General features: G+C 36.2%; 1 protein-coding gene across 2 annotated transcripts in view; it reads right to left on the bottom strand.

Moving 5' to 3' along the window:
* NUP153 (nucleoporin 153) overlaps positions 1-20,050 on the bottom strand; it is a 74,570-nt gene that overhangs the window by 25,604 nt on the left and 28,916 nt on the right. For both annotated transcript variants that reach the window (XM_007461262.1, XM_007461261.1), the window contains exons 4-15: positions 19,928-20,050; positions 19,639-19,778; positions 19,429-19,557; positions 13,141-13,257; positions 13,010-13,054; positions 12,843-12,899; positions 10,160-10,306; positions 7,183-7,235; positions 6,761-6,887; positions 3,340-3,477; positions 2,600-2,698; positions 1,485-1,572 (exon numbers count right to left, since the gene is read on the bottom strand). In XM_007461262.1, coding sequence (XP_007461324.1) covers positions 1,485-1,572; positions 2,600-2,698; positions 3,340-3,477; positions 6,761-6,887; positions 7,183-7,235; positions 10,160-10,306; positions 12,843-12,899; positions 13,010-13,054; positions 13,141-13,257; positions 19,429-19,557; positions 19,639-19,778; positions 19,928-20,050 — 1,263 coding nt within the window. The remainder of the gene's footprint in view (positions 1-1,484; positions 1,573-2,599; positions 2,699-3,339; positions 3,478-6,760; positions 6,888-7,182; positions 7,236-10,159; positions 10,307-12,842; positions 12,900-13,009; positions 13,055-13,140; positions 13,258-19,428; positions 19,558-19,638; positions 19,779-19,927) is intronic.

Here is a 20,050-nt window from a genome sequence, read left to right as displayed (position 1 = left end):
AAAATAAACTCAAAATGGATTAAAGACCTAAATGTAAGGCCAGACACTATCTAACTATAGGCAGAACACTCTAATAAATCACAGCAAGATGCTTTTTGACCCACCTCCTAAAGAAATGAAATAAAAACAAAAATCAACAAATGGGACCTAATGAAACTTAAGAGCTTTTGCACAGCAAAGGCAACCATAAAAAAAGATGAAAAGACAACCCTCAGAATGGGAGAAAATATTTGCAAACAAAGTAACTGACAAAGGACTAATCTCCAAAATATACAAGCAGCTCAGTATCAAAAAAAAAAAATAACCCAACCCCAAAATGGGCGGAGACCTAAATAGACAATGCTCCAAAGATATACAGATTGTCAACAAACACATGCAAGGATGCTCAACATTACTAATCATTAGAGAAATGCAAATCAAAACTACAATGAGGTATCACCTCACACCAGTCAGGATGGCCATCATAAAAAAACCTACAAACAATAAATGTTGGAGACAGTGTGGAGAAAAGAGAACCCTCTTGCACTGCTGGTGGGAATGTAAATCTCCAGCCACTATGGAGAACAGTATGGAGGTTCCTTAAAAAACTAAAAATAGAACTACCATATGACCCCACAATCCCACTACTGGGCATATCCCCTGAGAAAACCTTAATTCAAACAGAGTCATGTACCACAATGTTCACTGAAGCACTATTTACAATAGCCAGGACATGGAAGCAACCTAAGTGTCCATCGACATATACAATGGAATATTACTCAGCCATAAAAATAAATGAAATTGAGTTATTTGGAGGTGGATGGACCTAGAGTCTGTCACACAGAGTGAAGTCAGAAAGAGAAAAACAAGTATCATATGCTAACACATATATATGGAATCTTAAAAAAAAAAAAAGGGTTCTGAAGAACCTAGGGGCAGGACTGGAATAAAGAAAAAAGATGCAGACCAGAGAACGGACTTGAGGACTCTGGGAAGGAGAAGGGTAAGCTGGGACAAACTGAGAGAGTGGCACCAACATATATACACTACGAAATGTAAAACAGATAGCTAGTGGGAAGCAGCCGCATGGCACAGGGAGACCAGCTTGGTGCTTTGTGACCACCTAGAGGGGTGGGGTAGGGAGGGTGGAGGGAGATGCAAGAGGGAGTAGATATGGGGATATACGTATACGTACAGCTGATTCACTTTGTCATACAGCAGAAACTAACACACCACTGTAAAGCAATTATACTCCAATAAAGATGTTAAAAAGAAAGGGAAGATTTCATTTATAATAAACTATCACTTTATTTTGACTAAACAAAGACAGTGGATAAATTTGTTATTGTGACCATCCCTTTCACATCCAAACTGTAACCACTCACATTTAGAGAGCTAACTGTATTCAAATGAAACCATTTACAAGAACTGCCAAAGGTAAAAGATAATTTAAAATATCAATCTAATGTATTTTTATGTGAAATATTATGGAAATGGTTCCTTACCTGAACTCCTTGTAAGTGGCTCTGAGGCACTACTAGTGCCATAACATTCTGCTGTCTTTGCCACGGGCACACTAAATGTAAATCCAATCTGTAGAAAGAGAAGGTGTCTTTTCAGTGTCCATTTAGCTTCAAATGATTATCAAATATAAAGCTCTATTTTATGCCAAGTCAAAAAAATATACTGAATACCACATGTTCTAAGATTCACAGTTTCTCCTATTTTAAATCTCTAAAATTGGTATGCTTATAATGAATGGTGTGTCACAGTTTAACAAGAGCATTTTAAATTTCTGAAGCATTTTTTCATTCAAAGCAACATGTAAAATAATGTGCTCCTGATTCCCAGTTCCGGATTTCTAAATGCCATTTCCTAATAAAAAAATATGAGACTTTATGGCCAACAAGTGCATTTCAGGCATGTGGCAGGGAAGTTACAAAATGATCTGGAACATCTAGTTGTGACAGAAAACAAGGACACAGTGAAAAACAGAAAGTAACATGTTAAAATGATACACATGCCAAATACAGGTAGGGCAATTGGAACATTAAACTTATGTATTTTCTTACTCAAAATATTTATTCTTAATTATGAAGAAACAAATACATATTGTGGGACATAAAAACTTCCAACTTTTCTAGATTAAAGTCAATTCAAGAGACATGTTAACTAAATTCAATATGACTTAGATTAGTCCTAATCGTAAGTGGATCCAGGACCAAGACAAACAAACAACAATTAAAGGACAGTCTGGGGCTGATGGGTAGATCTGAACATGAAACACTATTACTATTATATCATGTTACATTTCTTGGATAGGATAACTGTATTGTGGGTATACAAAGGAATATCCTTTTTCTTAGGGGATACACGGAAAGGTATTAAGGGTACCAAGATGTCTGCATCCTAACTTGCAAATGGTACATAAGAAAATGCATATGCATATATGTATATATAGTAAAAAATATATAGATATTCATTCAAAGTTTTCTGTACACTGGAATTATTTTGGTGAGAAAAGTGGTATTTCTTACTACCAATGGCATCTTAGATCTGATTTTAAAAATACAGTATGCCTTTGAAATCAAATATGAAATATTCCTTGCTTGTTACTTACAGATGACGGAGGTAGTACATCTGCCTCAGTAGATTTTACAATTGGAGATGAAAATCTAAACAAGGGGCTGCCAGTGCTGTTTGGAGAGGTCATCTGTACCTAGTTTTCCAAATTATTAAAGAAACGATACAAAAATAGTTTTTTAGAAAAGAAATTGACAATAAAAAAAAGACCTTAAGCAAAATTAATTATTACAAAGAAGCCAAAAGCAATTTTTTCCCCTTTTGAATTTAAAAATCACTTTTTAACTTCTGAAAACTACTTAACAGTTAACTGCTATAAGATCTTGCTTCCTCTTGGAAGGGAAAATACATTACCTTAGAGGGAGATATTTATCTAAAGGGCAAAAATAACATCTACAAGAATATGTTCAGAAGATGTAAAAGGGAAAAAAGCATAAAAATTTCAGGAGCAGATTAAAAATGTTAATACTACTTGAGAAACAAAAACATAAATCCACTCTCACTGGAAAAAAAACCAAGTATTTTAACTGGCAACATTGTTTGGAAACAAACTAATAATCAACTCTTCCTCTAATGCATTCATAAGAATTGAAGAATGCTCCCATCATGATGTACATTAAAAAAAAAAAAGCAAAACACTATTTCCATCTTTCTCATCTTACTGAGTTGTTAATTTCCATAGTGAAAATTAATCATTGCTTTAAACAGATTAGCTTTTTTAAAAATAAAGAATGAGAAAAAACAAAAAACACCTCTATTGGTACAACGGTCTTTTACCTGGTTTGTTAATGATTGTGAAGGAGTAGTGGGTGATGGAGAGGAAGTTGTGATCGTAGAAGAACTAAAACTGAAGGTAGGCAGTGAAGAACTGGTGATGGGTAGAGAGATTCTCGGTAATACTGGGACTTGCATTTCCTAAAACACAACATGTTTTACAATGGTATATTTCATCTTTCGTGTCATACTTTTGACTCTACTTATTTTCAGGTAGAACTGATATATCAATAGTTACAGGTAAGTTTAGAATAAACAGGGATACGGTAGCACTATGCAGTGTTAATGTGAGCTCTTGAATAAAAAAAGAAAAAACTAAACAAGATATGAAACCCACCAACAAGATATGTGCCACCAGTCAGCCATGAGACTTTGTGAACCTAACTGTCCTCAGTACCAATTTCCTAACTGGTGAAAATGAGAAAAAAAATTAACATACCATAGTTGTGGTATTAATATGAAAGAAAGTCACTTTGGGTCTTGGCATGTAAAACAAGCATTTAATAAATGTCAGCACTGGTAAGTCTGGTGAACTGCCTTGGTTTTTAACTCAATATAGCAAAGACCACCACTAGTCTCAAATGACCCAGACTAGAACAAACGAAAAGAGTTCCACTTCTGCTAATGGTGGAGGAGCTTGTGTCTGACCAATGCTCTGACAGATAAGAATTATAGACGCTGGACAATATATTAAAAACATCCATCTGAAAACACTACAAAGCAACCAAAAGCAAGCAGATACTGGAGGGAAGAAGATACTTAGAAGACGGGCTTCTTCTGAGTGAGCTTCCTGCTCTCTTTGAGTTGATGCCAGTTGGATAGTTGAAATTCAGAAAGAAAACTGCAAATCCGTTGGTTGAGGCATTCAAAGGACACACAAAGGTGATCACAGTAGGTAGAAAATAAGGGGAGATGCAGGAATGAAGAGCCACAGAAGGGGAGTCCCAAGTCTGCATATAAACTGTCTAAATCTCTGGCAAACCAAATCTCTGTAAACTACAGGTGTGTAATAAAGGCACTTGGAGAAAACAAAACTAAGAATCTGTCACCATAAAACCTGCTCTATAGGTTCTTCAGGGTGAAGGGAAATGATACCAAATGGAAATTCAGATTTCTGGAAGAAGTGGAGAATATGTGAGGTAAACGTCCATTTTTCCTCTTAATTTTTCCACTTAACCTAAAAGAAGACAGCTTTCAAAAGGTACAAGAGAGAAACAAAAAACAAGTGGGAAAAACAGAAAATTTAAAAAAAGGTAGACCTTAATCCAACCATACCAATAATATAAGTAAACATTCCAATTAAAAGGCAGAAAATAGATAAAAGGACAAGACTCAATTATATGCTGTCTATAAGAGACTGACGTTAAACGAAAAGGCACAGACTGAAAGTAAATGGATGGTAAAAGATATAACTTGCAGTTAGTGAGCATAAGAAGGCTAATTCCAGTAATAAAGTGGCTGGCTATATTAAAAACCGGCTAAAGCAGGTTTCAAAACAAAGAATATTTCCAAAGATTTTTTTAAAGGACATTTAGTAATATTAAAAGGGGCAAATCACTGAGAAGCCACAATAGATATAAGGTGTATGCACCAATGAGGGCCTCAAAATAAGCAAAAATTGACATTATAAATGGGAAAAAGATAAATTCACCAAATAAAAGTTGACAATTTTAACTCATATCTCAACAATACAGTAAACAGACATCTCCCCACCCCACTCCCTCCAAAATTCAGCAAGAACAAAGATCTTAGAAATACTATCAGTCATCTTATCTAACTGATATCTAGAGAATACTACACCCAACAACCGCAGAATATACATTCATCAAGACTCATCAAGCAGACCATGTGCTGGGCTACAAAACAAGTCTCAATACATTTCAAAACATTAAAATCACGACTAAATCCACTTCTTAATAATCCACAGATCATATAAGGAATCAAAAAGGAAACTAGGAAAAACATAAAAGCAGTACTATAAATCTCCTAGAAGAAAACATAGGAGACTTTTTTGGCAGCCTGGGGATAGGTTTCTTAGGTCACAAAGAACAGTAAAAATAATGGGAAAAAATGGGTAAGTTCAGACTTCATAAAGTTAGAACATATGCTTATCAAAGAATACTGTTAAGAAAAGGATTAGGCAAGTCAAACTGGGAGAAAATATTTGTAAGACACGTATCTGACAAAGTACTTGGGTCTAGAATTTATAGAGTTCCTACAACTCGATGATAGTAAGACAATCCAATTTTTAAAAGAGCAAAAGATCTGACACTTCACAAAGGAAGATATTATGGCCAATAAACACATAAAGAAGAACACATTATTAAGCAAGAGAGAAAGGCAAATTAAAATTACAATGAGACACCATCATACACAAAGCAGAATGGTTAAAATTTAAAGGATGACAGTCAACTACTGATAAAGAGTAGTTAATTAAGAAAAGCCCCACACTGCTGGTGGGAGTGTAAAATGTTACAATCACTTTGGGGAAAACAGTTTGTCAGTTACTTAAAAAGTTAAATACATATCATATAACCTCATAACTCCACTTCTATTTACCTTAAGAGAAATAACTTATGTCTACAAAAAGGTTCAAGGATGTTCACAGCAGCTTTATTCACAATAGTCAGGAACAAAAGAATACATACTGACTATCAATATGAAGTTCTAGAACCGGCAAAACCATATATATATATATATGATGGAACAAATGAGAATAGTGACTGTCCCTGGGGCAGGAGGCAATGGGCATTGACAGGGAAGGTGTATGAGTGAACTTTCTGGAGTGATGAAAATGTCTGACAGCTTGATAAGGGGTTTGGGTTATACAGGTGGAAACATTTCTCCGGACTTCCCTGGTGGTCCAGTGGTTAAGAATCCATCTTGCAATGCAGGGGATGCCAGTTCGATCCCTGGTCGGGGAAACCAAGACCCCACATGCCATGGAGCAACTAAGCCTGTGCGCCACAACTACTGAGCCTGCACTCCACAACTACTGAGCCCGCATGCCACAACTACTGAAGCCCGCAAGCCTAGAGTCCATGCTCCGCAACAAGAGAAGCCACCACAATGAGAAGTCACCACAATGAGAAGCCAGCGCACTGCAATGAAGAGTAGCCCTTGCTCACCGCAACTAGAGAAAGCCCGCGCAGCAACGAAGACCCAACGCAGCCAAAAATTATTTTAAAAAAAAGCCTGACAGCTTAACATACACACATACACTTTTAAGGAACTGTTTCAATGGCAGATTATTCTTGTGCTGGGTCTCCCCAAACCGCACCCCTCCAGGGGACCTCCAGGTCTCCCCCTCACCACCACACCAAAGCTTTTAATAATAAACTTCAAGGTATTACGATGCTTCAGAAGAGTACAACAACCCTAAAGATGTAAAAAAAAAAGAAAAAGAAAAAGAGTACAACCCTACCTCCTCCTCTTGACGTTCAGATGCCACAAAGCGCGTCCTCGCTCGCCTCATCTTCCCACCTCCACCACCTACTCCAGAAGACAAACCATTGGCTGCAGACACACTGAAATCTGGGTAAGAAAAGCCACTAGGCAAAGAAAGAGAAAATTAAAACCAATGATGTATTACTCTGGTCCATAACTTGTTAACTAATTGAACACCAAAAAATTAGAACTGCTAACAACTGAGAAAATAAATGTTCAGCTGAATGTGATTTTAAAAGCTGACAGGGGTGTGTGTGTGTGTGTGTGTGTGTGTGTGTGTGTGTGTGTGTGTGTGGTTTCTATTTTTTTAACCTTCTTAATCTTCAAAAAGGCAGATACAAATCAAATACAGACCTTACAAATAAGTATAAAGAAGCTTCACTATAAAGATGACATTACCTTTCTCGCTGTTCTCTATTTTGTCCTGGTGTCATATTTTTTTCATATCCAGTCTAGGAAAGAATAAACACAATGTATTTACACGCTTGCTTATTTAATTTTCTTAACACCAACCTTCTATCTGTGAATTTTAATATTTGGAATCAGGAATTTGATGATTTTTTAGTTAGTGAATCCTAAAATCTGCAACCTGTACCCTGTCTCCTGAATGATGACCAAGAGCTACAGTGTGATTATACACATAAACTGTCACTAAGCACAACTGTCCTTTCAACAAAACAGCACTGTACAAATTTAATACACTTACCAACCACAAAAATACTTTTACTTATCTCTCATTATGGCCTATTAAATGTGCAATCAAATTTACAAGGATATTCCTTTTGAAATGATTCTCTGTAACTTAAGAGTTCCTCCATCTAAAGGAATCAGGGTTCCTTGGAGAAATGGCTGATTACAGGGCTGGGGCTGAAAACTCACAAGATGAGCCTGGGTTGTTTTATAGTATCAAAAAGAAACTAAGTGCTTGAAAAATGATGGGGAAATATTAAAAGGACACACAGGAGCCAGTTCAAAGGCCAAATATGGGACAATATGAGCATCAAAATAAATAATACTAATAAAAGATTATAATCTTATGAAGAATTCATGCTGACTTAAATAGAGAAATACACACAAACGAAGAGAAAAGAAAACTTCCTACAGTAGAAAACCAACTTCATAAAGGTAGAAGAAATAATGTAATTAGAAAACCACCATTTGGCATCTACAGATAATAGATTCAGGCAAATATCATCAATAATGGTGGGTGAAACACTGGTGGGTGAAAAAGATATTTATCCTCTCAAAGTTATCTTATTAATTACGAAAGGTAAAATAGTAACTTCACAGTGAAGAAATCCCACAGACGCCACCTTAGTTATCACAGTGTCAGGAGTGGGACAAGCTGGTAGAGCGTGCCTCCTAATACGACACTGAGAAGAGTTCAGACTCTATTCTGTGGTATTACTACCAAAAGTACCACACTGGAGTCTAATCATGAGGAGACGTCGAACACGCAGCTTACTTTACTCTTCAGAACTATCAATGTTATGAAATACCAAAAAACAAACAAATAAAAAAAAACCTGTTCTAGACTAAATGAGATAAAGAGATATGACAACTCAGTGCAAGACATGATCTTGCATTTTCTTTCTTTTGGGACAACTGGCATCTAAATAAAATCTGTAAATAATAGTACTGTACCAATGTCAAGTTTCTTTTTGGTTTTAGTAATTGTTCTGCAGTTATGTGTTTGTAGAAAACATCTAAATAAAATCTGTAAATAATAGTACTGTACCGATGACAAGTTTCTTTCTGGTTTGAGTAATTGTTCTGCAGTTATGTGCTTGTAGAAAACACAGAAGAACATGAAGGAAATGTAGTAAAATGTGGAGCTCTTAAGATTTTTCTTCCAAGTCCAAAATTATGCTCAAATCATTTTTTTAAAGTTTGATAAAGCAAATGTAACAAAATGTTAGACTGGTGAGTCAAGTTAAAGGAAATGGGTAAATATTGTACTATTCTTTCAACTTTAGTTTGAAAATTTTAAAGAAATTGAGTTATGAAGATTGAATGAAATTAAACATAAACAAAGGCACAAATAGGAAGATGTTATGTAAATACAAAAAAATACACTTTAGTTAAATGACACAGGAAAACAGACAAACCCAGGATACGAGACACATCATATAAGACAAATGACCTGGCCTTTTCAAATACCAATGTGCCTAACAATTCTACTCCAAGCTATAAGACCCAAGAGAAATGAATACCTATGTCCACAAAAAAACTTGCACACAAAAGTTCACAGCAGTATTTATTCATTACAGTTAAAAAGTGAAAACAACCCAAATGTCCCTCAACTGATGAATGGATAAACATGGTATATCCAAACAATGAAGTATTATTCAGCCATAAAAAGGACTGAAGTTCTAATATATGATGTGAACCTCAAAAACATAAGTGAAATAAGCCAAACACCAAGGACCACTTATTTTAAGATTTCATTTATATGAAATGTCCAGATAAGCAAACCTATAGAGACAGATTAGTGGTTGCCTAGGGCTTGAGGGGTAGAGGTGGAAAGTGACTACTAACAGATGTGAGATTTGGATGAGGGGGAGGGGATGGTGATGAAAATGTTCTAAAATTGACTGCAGTGGTAGATGAACAACTGTGAATATACTAAAACCACTGAACTGTAAACTTTAAATAAACAGGTGAATGGCAAGGTATGTGAATTATATCTCAATAAGGAAGTTATTTAAAAACAAAAACAATGTGGTGAGCATGAAGATTTGAGGTCTAGAAAGACAAAAGCAAAAGTAATATGTGAAACCTGTTTGGATTCTGGCTCGAAAGTAGCCATAGGGAATTAATTCCCTTGCAGTGCAGTGGTTAGGACTCTGCGCTTTCACTGCCTGGGCCCCAGGTTCAATCTCTGGTTGGGGAACTAAGATCCCACAAGATGCATGGTATGGCAAAAACAAAAACAAAAAAAAACCCCAAACAGCTATAAATAACATATGAATATGAACTAGATATTAGATAACATTAGGAAGGAACTGACAGTAATTTGCTTAGACATGACAACATAGGAGATCTATACCAAAGTAGTTTGGGGTGAACAGTCATGGTGTCTAAAATTTATTTTCAAATAGTTCAATAACATAAACAAAACACACAAATAAAGCTAGTGTGGCAAAATTATTTAATCTAAACAATGAATATATACTAGTGTTTACTAGTAAACACTAATTTAGGATTTGACCAAGGTGCCAACCATTTAAAGCCATACCAATTCGTAATCATCACTAATTCACAAACTTTATGCATTATCTAGTTGCTAGACTGCAGTAGTAAGTTACTGGTACTTTACATTACTTATTCATTTTAATCGATATTCAAAGACTAGTGAAAATAAACACATACTCACACTGTGCTTTTTATCTATTCTTTGATTAGTCTTCCTTAATTCACCAGATGGGGTCAGAGATGGTTTAAAATAAACAGTTCGATTTGCTGCTATGGAAACTGGCTTTGGGGTCATGAGTCTCTGAACAGGGGGGTGTTGAGAGTCCACCTTACAGACAGGCAGAAATCAAAAGACAAACTTTTATTTTCATATATCAGCGATGCATATCTGAAAAGTATTTGACAATAGCTAACGTAACCCAGAGCCTATGAGTACTTCCTAGAGAAATACCCAGTGGGTGCAAACAAATACTAGGAGGAAAAAGTGAAAGTAAAGAACCAAGGGTGTGTGTATTTATATTATTAACTTATGTATGTACTTATTTATTTAGACATATACCTACATATAATTTCAAAACAGTTTCACAGACTATTTTATTCTAGACTTAATGCCTTTTCACACACATGTGACACACACAAAATGGAAACTATTGCAGAGCATTTTGAATAATCTAAGGTTTTACAAGATGAATTTCAAACATATGAACTGATTCATACATAAAACTGACCAACATACATATATATGTTTATTCAAACATAAAACTGATTTTGCCATTTTCCCCAAATTACTATCTACATTCTCTTCAGCTGTATTTTTTAACTAGCTATGAAAATATCTTAATTGCTAAAAAATGAGCAAATCTCTCTCCAAGTAAATTTTCTTCCACTGTTATCTAAAAACCAAATCAAAAGTCGTACAATTTAAGTCTAATTAGTAAAGCACTGGGAAGAATTCCAAATATTAAGATGAACTGGCTTCATTATCTAAGTACACAAGTGTTTTGTCAACATTCTTTTGGTACACTGAAACACAGTAAAAATCCTGTTGGTGTAAGACAACTATAAAGCCAAGAGCTTCTACTCTGTCCGAAGACTGTAATACTATGAATACAGTCCTTTCACCTAGCAGCAGCTGTGATGTGAACAACACTGGTTTCCAGGGCAATGCCTCTGTATAGTTACTAGCTCTTCCCTAAATCCTCATCACAAATGTGCTGATCCTATAATTCAATGAACAAGTCTGTTTTGTAGACTGTTCTGATTACAACTGTAAAACCTGAACTACAATACTGTATTCTGGTCTTTATACTTCCTAGCACCCATTACCAAAATTTTATTGATACTATACTCAACCATTAATAAAATTTTTATTGATGATAACTTCTCTTATGGCACAATTTTTTAATTTTACGTCTTTTTAAGCAATCTGATATAAGTGAGTCTGAGAAAAGCAGCTAATGGCTTAAATTAATCCCATCACAGCAGCCAATAATGAATTCTCTCTTGCCTTATTACAAATGTCTGGGTACTACGGAAAACTGAGAAGCAATGCTATCCCAAGAAAAAACTCAATTAAGCTTTCAGAATTTCAGTAACAATAATTATAATTTACCAATATCTTGAATATAGTTACCACAATTAATTCAGAGATTTATGATAATTTTAATCAATTACTGCTGGGGGAACTTGGTATCATAATAAATGCTTTCACAAGTAATGATCTGGGAATCTGCTTCCCCTGAAGGATATTTAACTAGCCACAAATATAGCTGACAAAAAAATATACCTCTTTAACTCTAACTATCAAGCACTTTTTTCCCCCCACAGTAACCTCCAAAGCTAATTTTAACCAAACAGAATACACTAAAAAAGGTTATCAATGTATAATCTATGTTATATTTTTTATTAGCTCTGCTATCTTGGAACAGTACATTGGCTGACTGATGGAAGATATGCCAACTAGAAATCCCATCACACATAACAAATTTGACATAATGTTTGTTTATGAGGAAAATTTACAAAGATAACTATGTTCAATGAGGGCTTTAGTTCACTGAACTTCTAATTAATAAAAACGTCAAACTCCGTTCACTCTTATTTTCATTTATCAAAAGGTAAGAGTCACTCATAAAGACTGACAGGAATATATAAAATAGATAACTAATAAGAACCTACTGTATAGCACAGGGAACTCTACTCTATACTCCGTAATGGCCTATATGGGAAAAGAATCTAAAAAATGAGTGGACATATGTATAACTGATTCACTTTGCTATACACCTGAAACTAACAAAACATTGTAAATCACCTATACCCCCCCAAAATTTTTTTAAATAATAAAGTTAAAAAAAAAAAAAAAAAAGACTGCCAGGATACTGAAGATGGAAATGCCAAATAACCAAGAAATATTCACTGAGCATCTACTACATATACATACAGCATGTGGTAAGGCCCTCACAAGAGGCTACAATGTCCAAGTAAAAAAATCTGTTTTTTCAAACATGTTCCCTAATGACTATCAATTAAAGTCAATTTGTATATTTGCCAACTTAAAAATAAATACAGGGCCTCCCCGGTGGCGCAATGGTTGAGAGTCCGCCTGCCGATGCAGGGACACAGGTTCGTGCCCCAGTCCGGGCAGATCCCACGCGCCGCGGAGCAGCTAGGCCAAAGTTATAGTATCACCTGGATCAATTTATCCCTGATATTTAAATCAAAGAGCCACGGCCACTGAGCCTGCACGTCCAGAACCTGTGCTCCGCAACGGGAGAGGCCACAACAGTGAGAGGCCCGCATAATGCAAAATAAATAAATAAATACAACAAAACTGCCAATACCTTAAATAAATGCTAACGAAGTCTTACCTTTTCCCTTCTGGCCTGAAAATTTGTGGTGGTATCTATCCCACTCCTATCAAGAGGCTGAAAAAATAAAACACTATTAGAATAGATGGGAAACTTGGAAAAAATATGACTCTCATCACCAATATATAAAAATATTATCTCCTAAGAAGATTTAAAAGTCAACTTACGGAATTCAGAGGAGAAGAAAAAACAGATGGAATTCTTTTTGCATCCTGTTAATATTGAAATAATAAAATTAAGATTTTTCACTAAACTCAAATTCTGTTACACTCCTGAATTTGTGATTTAAAAAATTTACCACTAAAGGGCTTGACATCTTCTCTAAAGACTGCAATATCCTCCGAGCTGTTGAACTAGTCACACCATAGGATTGTGCGTTCAGTTGCTTAGCTTTCATCTGTCTTCTGACTGGTGCCTATAATGTAAACCTTGAGTTATTTGTTGAAACCGTAAACTCTAAAGCACATATTTCAGGCAATGAAAATATTTGCAAAATCGAATGAATGTGAGAAGTGAAATAGGATTAACTGTTAACAGCAACTTATCTCTGGGTGGTATCATTAAGCTCATGTTCAACGTTTTTTCTTTATGCCTTTATTGAAAATTCAATTCTCTGAGAAATTACTTTTACAATCAGATAAAAATGATAAAATAGCACATGCTACTCTAAAGACCAGTCAGCTATGTTAAATGTGAAAAATGAGACAACTGGTAAAAAGTTACAGTAACACCTGGATCAATTTATCCCTGATATTTAAATCAAAGAACACTAATGAGAACTGCATTAGTATTAATCATTTTTGGTATTAAATAACTTCTAACTATAGTAACATCCAAGATAGCTAAACAAGACTGTAAACTTTTATTGAAATGGAAATTAAAAATTTTAAACTGACTTGTTTCTCAAATTTTAGTATAAGAAAAATTTTAAATACTCAGGCTATTTCTTAATAAATGACTTTTAAACGTTCTTAAAATTGGAGTTAAGGAAAAATCCTTATAAAGAATAAACATGTACCCTTTAACACACAAGCAATGTTTACAAATTCTAACAGAAACACTTCCTTTTGTCATGAACGCATTATAACATTCTAATAGCCAAGTGACTACCACAAAACATCCAAGTGACTACCACAAATGTAGTCTGGAAATGCTTAATATAAAAAAATATATGCTCACAATCAAAATATAACTCAGTTTCTATAAATAGCTCATAATATCTGAAAACTTGAATCATAATGACTACTTTAAATAAGTTTCTCTGATACCAATATTCATTTTATTTTCAGAGTAGCTGCAACATTCTACATTAGTTTTATTAAGAACTTGGTGCACTGTTTAGGGCTGCTGTTCAGGCCAGAGGCTTTGGCAAACATGAGGTAACATTAAAATCCTCAGGGAAAACATGACAGTCTGTCATTGGATTCTGCTGATCACTGGCCTCTCAGGGCCTCAATTCACAAATCAATAAAATGGAACTGAATTACAGAATCTTTAATATACCTCCCAGCTCTAACACCCTAGGAAAGGAATAGGAAATAGATTTAACCCCAAATATCAATGATGAACAGTTGGAAGCTCATGCTGACAAGGATTCTAAGGGTATGTCAAGACTCAGCATTAAAAAGTATAGGATTTGATACAAGAAACAGAGGACGTAGTAGCAGAAATATACTCTGACTTGGACTATTCCATGAATCACAGGCATGCTTCATCTTATCTTCTAATACACGCTGAACTATTTTAACTGAAAAAATTTTGTGAAAAAGAGTAATATGATCCAGTTTAAGCTTTAGAAAAAACTCCCTGTGTAACTCCAACATCCAGTTGACACTTTAAGTAACAAAATATTGCCCTTCATGAACACACTCAGAAATAAGACTCATAATTACTGTCAATTACACATAGAAGCATCCTCTACTTAGGAAAGAAACTACTCCTAAAGACAAGACACAATCTTCATACATACTTGCTTTTGTGTCACTTCTATATCATGGATTGTCATCTTCAAATGGATCTCCCTCTCCAAAAGCCTACCAAAAGCCTACAGGCTTAAAGTATTATTACACCTCCATTTTTAAAAGGTCAAAACCTGTAATGTAAGCACCATGACAACATACACATGAAACTGGACTTTTATGATCAAGTAACTCTTGGGACAAAGCACAGAATGATGTAATTTACCTTAAATTGATGTTTTTAAAAAATCAATTTCCAATTGTTCTGTTAATATATGTATGTAAATACAGCTGATTTTGTTCTGTGACCTCGCTAAACTCATTTGTAAGTTCTGACAACTTTTTTTTGGCGTTTCTTAAGGTTTTCTATGTAGATAAGCACGTTGTCTATGAATAGGAGTCATTTTTACTTCTTCCTTTCTAATCAGGGTGCCTTGTATTTCTGTATTCTTGCTGTGGCTAGGTCTTGCAGCACAACACTGATCAGTAGCAGTGACAGCAGACATCCTTGCTCTCTTCCTGATCTTAGGAAGAAAATACTAAGCTTTCGCCATGAGTATGATGCTAGCCGAAGATCTTCCGTAGACAAAATTTATCAGGTTGAGTAGGTTCCCATCTATTCCTAAGTCACTGGAAATTTTTATCATGAATGGATGTTCGATGTGTTTTATGTATCTGTGGAGATGTTCATTCAGTTTTTATTCTTTAGTTTGTTTCCATGGTAGATCACATTAATTTTCAAATGTTGAGCCAACCTTGCATTCCCAGGATAAACCCCACTTGATCATAATGTAGTATCCTTTTTATATATACTGGGTGCAATTTGCAAATATCTGTTGAAAAGGCTTGTGTAGGTAATTCAAGAGAAATACTGGTTTGTAGAGTTCTTGTAAGGTCTTTGTCCGGTTTAATATCAGGGTAATGTTGGCCTCATAAATGTGTTGGAAGTATGCCTTCCTATTGTATGAAAAAGTTTGTATAAAATTGGTATTATTTTCTTCTTAAATGTTTGGTAGAATTTGCCAGGGAAGTTATCTGGGCTTGAAGTTTTCTTTGGTGGAAAGTACTTTAACTATGAATTCAATTTACTGAATAGACTATTTGGGTTATTTATTGTTGACTAATACCAAATAACATAAAATACTTAGGTATACATCCAACAAAATATGTGCAAGGTCTGCGTGATGAATACTACCAAACACTGATGAAAGAAATAGAAAGACCTATATAATGGAGAGACATACTGTGTTCACTGACTGGAAGACTCCGTTTTGTTAAGATGTATATTCTCCCCAAATTGATCTTTAGATTCAATGCAATCACAATTAGAATCCCAGCAGATTTGTGGAAACTGATAAGGTAATTCTAAAATTATGAAAAAGTAAAGGAACTAGGAAAGCCAAAACAATCTTGGGCGGGGGCAGGGGGGTTTGGAAGACTCAGATTACTTGATTTCAAGACTTAATATAAAGATATAGTAATCAAGACAAAAGGACAGTGTTGACAAAAGATAGGTGTATATATATATATGTGCACGTGGACACACACATATCAATGGAAAAGAACAGAAAGTCCAGAAATAGAGCCACATATATGGTCAAATGATTTTCATAAAAGGTGCAAAGGCAATTCAATGGAGAAAATACAGTCTTATCAACAAACAGGACTAGAAAAAATGAAAACCCGTATGTTAAAAAAATGAATCTTGATCTACACCTCATACCACACACAAACATTTTACCTCAAAATGAATCACAGATCTAAATTAAAACCTAAAACTATAAAGCTTCTAAAAGAAAACAGAAGAAAGTCTCTGTGACCTTGGGTTAGGCAAAAATTTCTTAGATATGATACCAAAAGCATGAACCATAAAAGGAAGAAAAAATATGCTGAATGTCATCAAAAGTAAAAACTTCTCTTGACAAGATATTGTTCAGACAAGCCAGAGAATGGGAGAAAATATTTGCAAAACATATATCTAATAAAGGACTCACATCTTGAATAATGAACTCTCAAAACTCACTAATAAGAAAAAAAATTTTTTTAAAAAATGGGCAAAAGGGACAGACAAAATAGGTGAAGGGGACTCATAGGTGTACACTTCAGCTATAAAATAAATAAGTCACAGGGATGTAATGTACACACAGGGAATATAGTCAGTAATATTTTAACAACTTTGTATGGTGATGGATGGTAACTGGTCTTAATGCAGTTGTTTCATAATGTATAAAAATATCAAATCACTATGTTGCACATCTAAAACTAATATTCTATATTCATTTAACTCAGTGAAAAATGTTTTTAGATTCTTTTTTAATGGACAGTAAGACTTGAATTAGGTACTTCACCTAAGATATATTGATGGTAAATAAGCACAAGAAAAGATGCCCAACATCGTTAATCATTAGGGAAATGCAAAACCACAGTGAGTTGGAGTTATCACTACATGCCTACTAGAATGCCTGAAATAAACAAAACACTGATAACAAGCGCTGACCAGAACACACTTGTAACACTGGTGAGAATACTACGTGGTAGCAGCCACTTTGGAAAACACTTTCATGGTTTATTATAAAATTAATGTATATTTACCATCTGACTCAGCAGTCCAACTTCTAGGTATTTTTACCCAAGAGAAATGAAAATTAATGTTTAGAGCAGCTTTATTCACAATGGACAAAAATTATAAACAACCCAAGCATCCTTTCACTGGTGAGCAGATAAACAATAACTCAGCAATAAAAAGGAACTAACTATTGATATAGGCAAATACAGACACTGATCTTAAATACATTACGCTAAGCAGAATAAGCCACATTCAGAAAACTACACAGTACGTGATTAAGTTTATGACATCCTGGGAAAAAAACAAAACTACAGGGAAAGAAAACAGATCAGTGGTTGCCAAGAGGTAGAAGTAGGAAGAAGGGTGCACCGACCTCCGCGTAGGCCGCACGGCCTAGGCCTCAGCGGGCCGCTCACCGCCTGCTTTCTCCGCAGCCCGCCCCTGGGGTCCACTCCCTCACAGGCGGAGGTCCCTCATCGGGGCGAGAGCACCCACACACACACACGCCACTGCGGGCCCGGGGGTGGGAGACCCGGGGGACACGGACACTGGTGGGTGGTTCGGTGTAATTAGCGCGGGCCACGCGCAATGGAGCAAGCGAGGGGGAAAGGGAAAAGGGGAGAGCGAGCGAGGGTGATTTAAAAAAAAAAAAAAAAAAGGAATTTAGGAAAATGAAACGGGCCGCAGAGACAGGCGACTGTCTGTCTGCCGGCCCTTGGTGCCCCCGCTTCCCGACCCCCGCTGCAGTCAGAAATTCACACAAAATGGCGGCTCGGGCCCGGACGTGCCAGGAGGCTGAGGCGGGAGGAAGGGCGAGGTGGGAGGGGTGACTGGGAGGGGGAGGCGGCGTCACGTGGAAGAGATAGGCAGAGACTGCTCTCCCGAAGGGCCGCGGAAAGAGCCGAAGGGAGAGAGTGAGGCATAGAAAAGAAAAAAAAAAAAAGGAGTAGGAAGAAGGGCTGATTACAGAGATACACAAAGTAATATTCTGGGGTGATGGAAATGTTTATTCAGTATTTTGATTGCAGAAGTGGTTACTCAACTGTATGTGTTTAGTTAAAATTCAAATACTATGGAAAGGGTAAATTTTACTACATGTAAATTATACCTCAATTTTTTAAAAAAGGAATTAATCATCATACTTCCTAAAACACACACACACACACACACACACACACACACACACACACACACGGACTTCCCTGGTGGTGCAGTGGTTAAGGATCTGCCTGCTAATGCAGGCAACACAGGTTTGAGCCCTGGTCTGGGAAGATCCCAAATGCCACGGAGCATCTAAGCCTGTGTGCCACAACTACAGAGCCTGCACTCTAGAGCCTGGGAGTCACAACTACTGAGCCCGCATGCCTAGAGCCCATGCTCTGCAACAAGAGAAGCAACCGCAGTGGGAAGCCCGCGCACCGCAACGAAGAGTAGTCCCCACTCGCCGCAACTAGAGAAAGCCTGCACTCAGCAACAAAGACCAAAAGCAGCCAAAAAATACATAAATTTAAAAAAAAGAATCCACCTGCCAATGCGGCAGACAAAGGTTCGATCCCTGGCTGGGGAAGATCCCACATGCCACAGAGCACCTAAGCCCATGCACCACAACTACTGAGCCTGTGCTCTAGAGCCCGCAAGCCACAACTACTGAGCCTGCATTCCACAACTACAGAAAACCACGCACTCTAGGGCCCACATGCCACAATTACTGAGCCCACGTGCTGCAACTACTGAAGCCCGGCGCACCTAGAACCCATGTTCCGCAACAAGAGAAGCCCACATACTGCAACTAGAGAAAGCCCGCGCGCAGCAACCAAAACCCAACACAGCCATAAATGAATGAATGAATGAATGAATGAGTGAATGAATGAATCACAAATAATGTATAAAATGTTCCCTTAGGTCTCAAATAATATTAATATAGCGCCTAAGTGAAAAGACTGTAATCCAGAGTTCTATCATTTCACCAAAGAATAACTAAACCAAAACTCTATTTAAGTGCCAAGTTACTTATTGATTATTAAAAAAAATGGTTACGAATCCTCCTCCTATTCAAACCAACCTGATAGGGTGTGTTTTGTAGTTTAGACTGTCTTACAGCAGCTGCTGCCCCACCATATGTCGTTTTTCCAGGGTAAAAAGGAGAGTCTCCAAGCTGACTTGTTTTAAGAACTGAAGAATTCCCAAGTGACTGCACAAAAACATAATGATAAATTATAAGCAATAAACACTCAAAACTAACATGGTTAAATCAAATCAAATTAGTACTCACAGGAGAAAGTGTTCCAAAGACAGACAAGTTGAATGCTGGTTTTTTTGAGCTGGTGGCAGTGTGCTGTGAGAGTGAATGAGAACGTTCAGCCTCTGGGGACCACAGAGGTGGTACTGAAGTGTTCTTTGAAACAGCTATATCTGAAACAAAAATATGCAATGCATAGTAATGCCACTAATCACAACGCCTATATTTTTATAAATTGAAAATGACAACCAAGTTAGAAAAAATTATCCCATGAAATTTATTTTTACTACCAAAATTATATACTACCAAATGCCAAGAATACCTTTATCAGAAGCTCTTGAAGAAAAACCACTGGTGGTTGAGATGTTATCATCATCATGCTGAGAGGTAGAATCTTTAATTTCCTTTACGAGGGAAAATCCAGAACTGCCAATTGGGAATGCCG

This window comes from Lipotes vexillifer, unplaced genomic scaffold (genome assembly GCF_000442215.2).
Source record: "Lipotes vexillifer unplaced genomic scaffold, Lipotes_vexillifer_v1.1 scaffold863, whole genome shotgun sequence".
Lineage (NCBI taxonomy): Eukaryota > Metazoa > Chordata > Mammalia > Artiodactyla > Lipotidae > Lipotes > Lipotes vexillifer.
This window is presented reverse-complemented; position numbering and strand designations above follow the sequence as displayed.